Source organism: Kryptolebias marmoratus, unplaced genomic scaffold (assembly GCF_001649575.2).
Source record: "Kryptolebias marmoratus isolate JLee-2015 unplaced genomic scaffold, ASM164957v2 Scaffold151, whole genome shotgun sequence".
Classification (NCBI taxonomy): Eukaryota; Metazoa; Chordata; class Actinopteri; order Cyprinodontiformes; family Rivulidae; genus Kryptolebias; species Kryptolebias marmoratus.
Genome location: NW_023665885.1, coordinates 1 through 8,912, shown reverse-complemented (window position 1 = coordinate 8,912; position 8,912 = coordinate 1). Strand labels below are relative to the sequence as shown.

General features: G+C 39.8%; 1 protein-coding gene across 1 annotated transcript; it reads right to left on the bottom strand.

Moving 5' to 3' along the window:
- Positions 1–1,690: 1,690 nt before the first annotated feature.
- LOC112450118 (C-type lectin domain family 4 member F-like) lies at positions 1,691–4,998 on the bottom strand. Its single transcript, XM_025003478.2, has 4 exons — positions 4,950–4,998; positions 4,601–4,752; positions 4,361–4,485; positions 1,691–2,073 (listed from the first exon to the last, which is right to left on the bottom strand). Exons 3-4 carry the CDS (start codon positions 4,456–4,458, stop codon positions 1,884–1,886), a joined length of 288 nt encoding a protein of 95 aa, XP_024859246.2. The 5' UTR covers positions 4,459–4,485; positions 4,601–4,752; positions 4,950–4,998; the 3' UTR covers positions 1,691–1,883.
- Positions 4,999–8,912: the final 3,914 nt, after the last annotated feature.

The following is an 8,912-nucleotide window of genomic DNA, read 5'->3' as shown; positions in this document are numbered from 1 at the left end:
TGTGTGCAGTTAAAGAACAGGAAACAACTCCGATACCTCACAGATAAGTTCTCTGATGCTGCTAATTTTACCTTAAAATCACTTCACAGGAAGTAGATCTGTTTACCACATTCTGATTGAGGATTTAATAAATGTTGTAACTTCATCATCATTTTCTGCCTTAAATGTTTGTTTTAATTAACAAATGAACCAAAAGAATGATTTTTTTCCTGCTGTTTTCTGGTCTGATTGCTGCAGCAGCAGCAGCCGGCTGTGGCTGATCTGAGCTGATTGGCTCCATTACTTAAGGCTGAGCTGAACCATTATTCCTTGTTGGGCTGTGGAACATCACTCCGTAAAGTTCCCGTTCAGCCTCCTGAGTAGTGATGGAGAAACTGAAGTAATTGATCTAATTATGGCGCCACCTGCTGGCCAACCTTCAGCGTTTAGTTGCATGAAACAATAAAGGAGCAGGTGTCATGAAACAGTGAGGCTCTGTTCTGTATAACAAAGAACATTTTGACTGTTATTAATAATAATAAAAACATGAATTTTTCCATATCTATATATGTAGATATCTATATATTGTAATGGACATTTAAAAAATGAACATCTTTGTATTTTAGTTTGGATGTTCTGGTTTAATGTCATATTATCAGTCTTGATTTTATTAATGCAGGAGGAGGAGGAGGAGGAGGCTTCATCTCCAGGATACTTCCTGATTCTGGTTTTATTTAAATGAAGATCAAACTGATGGGTTTATTCTGTGAGGTCACAGATGTGGACGTGTCGCCCTCCTCTGGTCAGCTCGTGTTTTCATTTCAGATCATTCTTGCTTCATGCAGTTTCTGATCAAAGTATTTCATGTTTTTACAGCTGTTTAGGATTTTTATTCATTCAGTCTTTCTAGTTTCCTCCGCTGCATCAGATTGTTCTAAATAAAACGTTCTGTCATCGTGTTTCCTTTAACTTCTCCAACCATCAGGAAATAATCCACGTCTAAACTGTATAAACCTTTGAATTTATTTGGACTAAAAGCTGCTGATTTCCAGACAAACCAGCCTGAATTTTCCATGTCATGAATCAGTTTCTTGTGTTTGTTCAGAGTAAATGTTGGAGTCCTGATCTTCTGCTTTTTGTTTCTTTAGTTCTTGATAATTGTTCTTGTGTTTATAGGCATTCGGTCGTGTTTTCCTCAGATATTTTTCTCTGTTTCAGTTTATTCTAGCTCCCCCTTGTGTTCCTGCCATTGTTTTCCTCAGACCACCTGATTCCCCAGAACCTCACAGCTGTTCTTCATCAGCTCATCATCCGCTGCTCCTCCACATCGAGAGGAGCCAGGTGAGGTGGTTCGGGCATCTGGTAAGGATGTCTCCTGACGCCTACAGGGAGGAGACCCCGGGGAAGACCCAGGACATGCTGGAGAGACTACATTTCTGGGCTGGAAGAGGTAGCTGTGGAAAGAGATGTCTGGACCTCCCTGCTCAAGCTACTGCCTCCACAACCTGACTCCAAAACAAGCAGCAGAGGATGGATGGATAGATGAAATTTTACTTTCCCTGATGTGGAACTCAACAACAGGAGCAACAATGACTTCATGATTTTGTCCAAACTCCCATCAACCTGTGAACTCAGGGAGTTGGAAAAACATTGAAACTCCTGACTTTAGCTGCACCTGAGATGTAAAATAAACACAAACAAAATAAACCACTTGCTGTTGATGAACAGTTTAATGTATTTTTAGGTGATCATGATGTTGTAGCAAATACAGAACATCAACAGAACCATTGTTGAACACAGACTATGTTTGAACTCGTCAGGAAGGAAACATGAAGTTTCTGAACCCAGCCTGGCTGCTCCTTCTTGATCCTGAACAGTCATTGTTTTATAGACTGAACTGAACGTCACACACATGAACTCTGTCCAGGTTCTGCAGGTTTCTCACAGATACTTTGGTGACGAGCGTCACAGGATTTATCAAACCAATAAATCATATCATGAGCTGGTCTTATTCTCCCCATCCTCACACAGTCCTCTCCAGATGGATTCTCATCTCTCCAGTCATCAGGCTCCCAGGGGCTCCAAAAACTCAAACTAAAAAAGGATTAACAGAAGGACAAACTTAAGTATTATTGAGTTTGGTTCTTAAAACAAATGCATATCTTTTTCCAACAATCAAACCTTTCATTCAGAGGTGATCCGTCCACCCACAACCATCTGCCTTCAGTCTCTGAGTCCGTCAGTCCGATCCAGAACCTGTCCTCGTCTGTTTTTATCATTTCTCTCACTCTTCTCACCAGAAACTCCTGAACAGCAGAAGTTGATGAAAATGTCTCTGTGAGACATTTCTGTGCTGAGATGAAGAAACATGATGATGTGATGAAATCTGTGAGAACATGAACCTGCAGCAGTGTTTCATACCTGCTCCTCTCTGCTGTCGATCTTCACCAGGTCTCCTCCAAAATCTCTGCAGGAAGCTCTGCTCTCATTCCAGGTGAACCCATAAATGTTGAAATAAAAAAACTTTCCTCCATGTTTCTCCCAGTCTCCTTCCCACGCCAAGCATCTTTTCCCAGCAGGACTACGCTCTCTGATGGCACCTTTGAGTTTCTGTTTGGTTTTTCAGCAGCTTCACCTGAGGAGAATCACATCAAGAAGTGGAGCATCCAACCAACCATCCAACCATCCAACCAACATTTTCTCTAATGTCACTTCTACTCAACAACAAGTTCAGCTGAAGGAAACAGGTTCATTTCAAAACAGGAAACTCCTCTTCAGTCGTGTTTTACACACTTCATGATTTTATAATTAACTTAAACATAAACTGATATGATGCAAACTAAATGTTTTGTGAAGTTAAATGTTTAACATGTTTCTGTTCTTACCTTCTGTGTTTCTCTGGAGTCGATTCATTCTGCAGAAATTCTGATGTTTAAACAGGTTTATTCTTCAATTATTTAGTTTTTAGTAAAACTCTTTTTCCTCTGAAAGGTTTTCTTAAACATTTGTTGCCAGAAAATCACTGAGACTCACCAGAGGGATGTTGGTTTAGGTTTAGATTTTTCAGAAAGTGAATCTGTTCGTCAGCTTCATGTCTCTGTGTTGAGTTAACTTCCTATTCACCTGGTTCCACACGCCACTTCCTCATGTTTCAGAAACATCATTTCTGCTCAATTACAGAAAACTCATGTTTTGCACCTTTTGTCCTGCTGTCATTTTTATTTACATTTTAAGTAAAGTTTGAGTTGTTATTTAGACATCCTGTTCTTCCAGCTGCTCCCTTCTGCAGGGTCGCCACAGCAAACAAACTCACATGAAAGATTTGACATTTATTTTGCACCAAATGTCGTTCTTGACGCTACCTGGGCTCAAAGCTGCAGCCTCAGAATTATGAGACGGCAGCAGTGACCACAGAGCGGCTGCAGCCCCCTACTTACCCATCCTGTCTGATCAGGAAACACAGATGTGGATGTGCTGCTTCCTGTTCTCACGAAAGCCTCCTTTTTACCCGTCTCTGGGTTTGGTCGTCCACTTTAATGTCACATGAAATGATGTCAGTTTTGTCCTGGAACACAACTTGAATTGAACTTTTTTAGTTAAAGTGAAGAAATGAAAAATGTTTAATTTAAAGATTCTAAATGAGTAAATATCAATCTGAAATCTCTCCAGTTGATGATTTAAGTAAAAACACTGATTTGTATAACAAAAGCTCAGATTTCATCATTTTCTGATGAAATCTGAGCTGATTTACATAAAGAGACAAAGTCAGGATTTTACTGACAGAAACTTCAACGTGTGAAATCAGGAAGTAAGGAGCTGAACTTTTCTTATTAAAGGACAAACACTTTACTTCTTGAGTGACAGCTGCTCTAATATTTAAAAATGATTAAAAAAAACACAAAAGCAGATAATTTCAGAAGATCCTTTAATCTGTTTCATAGATGATTTGCTGCTGGAACACATAGAAACAAGAACAATCAAAATTTAAATCAAAAAAAAGGTTTTTGTTTGTTTCTTTCAGCACGTCTGGAAGAAACTTTAATTTTGTCACATTAAGTTCCTAAAACCAGCCTGGCTGCTGCTCCTGATCCTGGACTGAGATTGTTTTAATGACTTTAAACAGAAACACATGAACCAGTTCCTGCTGGTTTCTCACAGATACTTTTGTAAAAAAAAGAACAGTACTGATCATTCCAGCACTTCAGATACTCATGTCCTTCAATCTTCCGAACCGTCACACAGTTCTCGTGATTTTTCCAGTCATCTGGCTCGAATTTCATCCAAAATGTCAAACTAAGAGATGCAGAACAAAAACAAGAAGTACAAAAAACATGTTGACCTTTAATCTGATGAAGAACAAACGTGTTTCCATCGATCAAACCTTTCATTCAGAGGAGATCCGTCCACCCACAACCATCTGCCTTCAGTCTCTGAGTCCGTCAGTCCGATCCAGAAGAAGTCCACCTCGTTTCTCATCATGCCTCTCACTCTTTTCACCAGAAAGTCCTGAACAATAAAAGTTGATGAAAATGTCTCTGTGAGACATTTCTGTGCTGAGATGAAGAAACATGATGATGTGATGAAATCTGTGAGAACATGAACCTGCAGCAGTGTTTCATACCTGCTCCTCTCTGCTGTCGATCTTCACCAGGTCTCCTCCAAGATCTCTGCAGGAAGCTCTGCTGTCAGACCAGGAGGTTCTGTTGGTGTTGAAGTAATAACACTTTCCTCCATGTTCCTCCCAGCCTGCTCCACACTTCAGACATGTCTGAGCTTTGAAGAGATGAGAGCAAAGCCTTCATTGAGTCAGGTGGAAGAAATCTCTGTTGATGTTTGTGTGATTTGGAGGCAGCAGGAGGCGTCTTCTGTCCTGCAGTTACAATCTAACTTCCTGTATCTGTCAGTCCATCAATGTTTCTTTAACATCATTACAGGACAGAAATGACACAAAGACAAAATCCTTAACTTACTTTGGGTTTCAGAAGGTGGAGGACATGAAGGAGGTGGAGGAGGTGGAGGACATGAAGGAGGTGGAGGAGCTGGAGGACATGTTGGAGGGGGAAACCACGTAAAACACAAAAAAATAAGCAATGGTTTTGTATTCAAAACTTTATTTAAGACATTTTTTTACACACAAAAAAAATACAAAGCAGATGAAAGTGTCCTGACAGCCATGAAGGAGACTTTCAGTCTGAACCTTGTGGACTCTTTCAAACCTTGACTGTCTCACCTCAGAGATGTTTCCTCAGAACTTCAGTCTCCTCTTTCAGGCTTTGGAGAGACTGATTGGCCATCATCATAGCTGATTAAAGAAAAGACAGCAGTTAGTTTATGAGCAGAATGTAACATTTATTTGAAGAATAAATCAGAATAAACTCACCAACACGGGAATAAATGATGAGAGCAGCAGCCAGCAGAAGACAGAGAACCAGCAGGACTACTGTCTCTGATGGCAGCTTTGAGTTTCTGTTTGGTTTTTCAGCAGCTTCACCTGAGGAGCATTTAGAGGAGAATCACATCAAGAAGTGGAGCAGAACATGGAGCCAGACTCACAGCATCCAACCAACCATCCAACCAACATCCAACCAACCATCCAACTATCAAAACAACCAACCAGCCATCACATCATCATTTTGCTGATCCTTCCTTTGGTTTGCTTTAAGTAAAAGTTCCTCGTGTTAAGTCTGCATACTTGGGTCCAAAACCTCCTGCCACCATAACAGGGGATGTTTCACAGAAGGAAACATCCTCCTGAAACTACTTTAAAGAGACGTGTTGTTGCAATCAAATCCAAAATTATCTCTTTTATTTCTAAAGATGGTACAATGTCTTTAAACATTTGATATGTTTACTGTGTTCCACTGTAAATAAAATGTGGCTTCATTAGATTTGCAGATCATTGTTTTTATTTATATTGTACACAATGGACCATCTTTTTCGGAACTGGGGATGTAAAATGCTGCAAAAGAAAAATTTAAAAGCAGAGAAGAAGGAGGAACTGGTGATGAGGAGGAACATATTTGTGGTCCAAAGGGCGTAAGAACATCTTGTTTCCTGTTGGTCAGTTGAGTTCCTCACAGTCTGCAGCATTAAAACCAAACTGTGACAGCCGACTGAAGCAACCTGAAGAAAACTCTTTAATCTTCTTGTCAATATTCAGGTTTTATAAACAAACTACATATAGAAACAAAACATTTAACACATTTGCTCATACGGTTCTACAAATAGGGGCCTGAAAAGCAAGAATACATGAAGAGGAAGAGAAATAATGACAGGTTTCAGCTGCAGAAGCTGAAATTAGTCATTATTTGTTGTTTTATTCATCAGGACTCCCTGAGGTTTTATCTGGGACCATTTGACCAGAACCAAGAAGATTAAAGAGGTTTTTGACACTTGTAGACTGTTTTTTGATGGTTTTTATGCTGCAGACTGACTCAACTCTCCAACAGAAACTAAGATGTTTTTACACCATATGTACGAAATACATATTGTTCTTCCTCATCGCCACTTCCCCAATCTGCTGTGCTTTTAAGTCTTTAATTTTTGCAGCATTTGAGGTTATTTATCCCACCACATTAATGTTCTTACCTTCTTTCTGCGGACGGCTCATCATGCCGACACTTCACACTCAGTCCAACTCGCTCTGAAACACAAACACAACTCACACTTTAGATGCTAACTCCTTCAAACAAGTTACAACTCAGCTGTGTTTGATTTCACATCATTTCTCTAAAGTTCTGTATAAATGAGACTAAAACTACAAATATTAAAGTCCCTCCTGATTAAATTACAGACGTGTTAACAGCAGATGGATTGGGTTGTTCAAATAGTTTGAATAAATGTGTTAAAGTGTTTTCAGATATTTTCTGTTAAAAAGTGACAAAGTGAACATTACCATTCAACAAGATAAAGTGAAAAATCTCATCCATTGTTTCAAAAACATTTTATCTCCTCAGGTTTTTCTTTTGAGTTTTTGTTGAGAGAAAATCCTCTAAACTCACCATAAATGTGTCGTGGCTCCTTTGTCGACATTTCAGACAGAACATCTGGACGTCACCTTCAGGTTTCACAGCTTTATGTTGAAGAAACTTCCTGTTGAACTGAAAGGAGGAAGAGGAGAAGGAGGAGGAGGAGGCTCTCAGCAACTCACGCCACAGAGATTATAAAATGTTTCTGCTCGTGTTGTTTTGTGTGCTTAAGAGTCAAAGTTTCAGGTGAGTCACTTACCGTGGCAGAGGTCACCGAGGAAGTTACAAAGCTCCTCAGCAGGAGGACGCCAAAACTGGATGAAGTTTGCTCCCAGATATTGAAGGCTCTGGACTCTGTGGGGCTTTGCTGGTTGACATGTCTCATCTGTGTCACATGATGAAGACCTGCAGAGCAGCAGACCGGGATGGTGGTCCCCATTTTTACACATTAGGATGGAAGAGTGTGCTCCACCTATGAAGGGATCACACTTCTCAGCCTCCCTAGGAAAGTTTACTCCTGGTGTCGGAAGGGAGGCTCCGACTGATTCTTGAACCCTGGATTCAGGAGGAGCAGTGTGGATTTCACCCTGATTGTGGAACAGTGGACCAGATCTTCACCTTTGTGGGGTTATTAGGGGTGTTATAGGAGTCTGACTGTTCAGGTCATGTGTGTTTTGTAGATGTGAAGAAGGATAAAAGTCTTTAGGTGCCTCACGATTTCTACATCTTTGTTTTTGGTCCTGTTGTAGAGTGTGGGGATGGCTGTGTTTGTGTCTTCAACAGAGGAGGACCACGTTCTATTGTGACTCCAAAGGGTGCGACAGAACCCACGAGACCTGGTCTTCAACTATTGAACGTGGACACAAATCTCTGCAATAAATGGGGATAGCACTGGAGATGTCAGGTGACGTTAACGCAAACAACATGGTTACAAAATGTAAACTGTCTACAGTATCACTGTTATATTTAATATTACTATTAATATGTCTATTAAAAAGGTTTGCCCATACCAGTTCAACTCCTAAGATATCTACCAATTATACAGTAGTATTTGATAGTAGAATATCGCAGTAAAAAAGGTTCCATCCGTTTATTTTACAACAGTACATTTGACTGAAGCTTTGAAGCCTCAACCCCCGAAAAAATTGATCTGAATAATTTCTATTTAGTTTTTCAGCAGCTTCACCTGAAGAGGATTTAGAGGAGAATCACATCAAGAAGTGGAGCAGAACATGGAGCCAGACTCACAGCATCCAACCAACATCCAACCATTCAACAAACCATCCAATCAACCGTCCAAACAACCAGCCTCTCTGCTCTGATTAGTTCTGATTTTGTCGCTCCGTCCGCTCTGGGTCATTTGATCCAGATTGGATCTTGGTTCTGTATTTTATATGCGTGTGTGTGTGCACTTGCAATTATTGACCAGTAGGACATTTTACATGAATACATACCATGCTATAGACACATTTGGAATTGTGAGGACAGACCCAAAGTCTAAAACCATAAACCTATTGGAGGTTGCTTAGATAGATGCTAAAAGAAAAAAATTGAGCATCTCCCCATAGTTCACAAAAATCAGAATTGTCTGGGTTTTTTTGTATTGAAACTGCCCCTGCTGGTGGCTTTGGGTACTACATGTCCTTATGAATAATGCACACAGAGAGTATTTTTGGAGGATTTTGATTGGCTAAAAGGAAAATGTCCCCATAATTCATCTTTTGATCAAGTCTGTGTATAAGACAAGTATGCCTAGAGAAGAAGAATATCATCAATATATAAACACAATGAACTGTTGTGTTTGTAATATTTGATTTAGTGAGATTTTTAGATTTTAAGGCGTAATGCTATGCCACAGACTCTCTTCAAAGACAAGTCAGCTTCCCTATTTTTTATCAGTTAGGATTTTAGGTCCAACTTTAAATTTGTGTGGTAACTCAGTCTTAAAGTTGGATAAATAATCTT

Coding starts and splice junctions, on each gene's coding strand:
- LOC112450118 (XM_025003478.2), bottom strand. CDS start 4,458: ATGATGAGAAACGAGGTGGACTTCTTCTGGATCGGACTGACGGACTCA. Junction 2,074..4,360: donor GGATCTCCTCTGAATGAAAG/GTTTGATCGATG, acceptor ATCCTTTTTTAG/TTTGAGTTTTTGGAGCCCCT.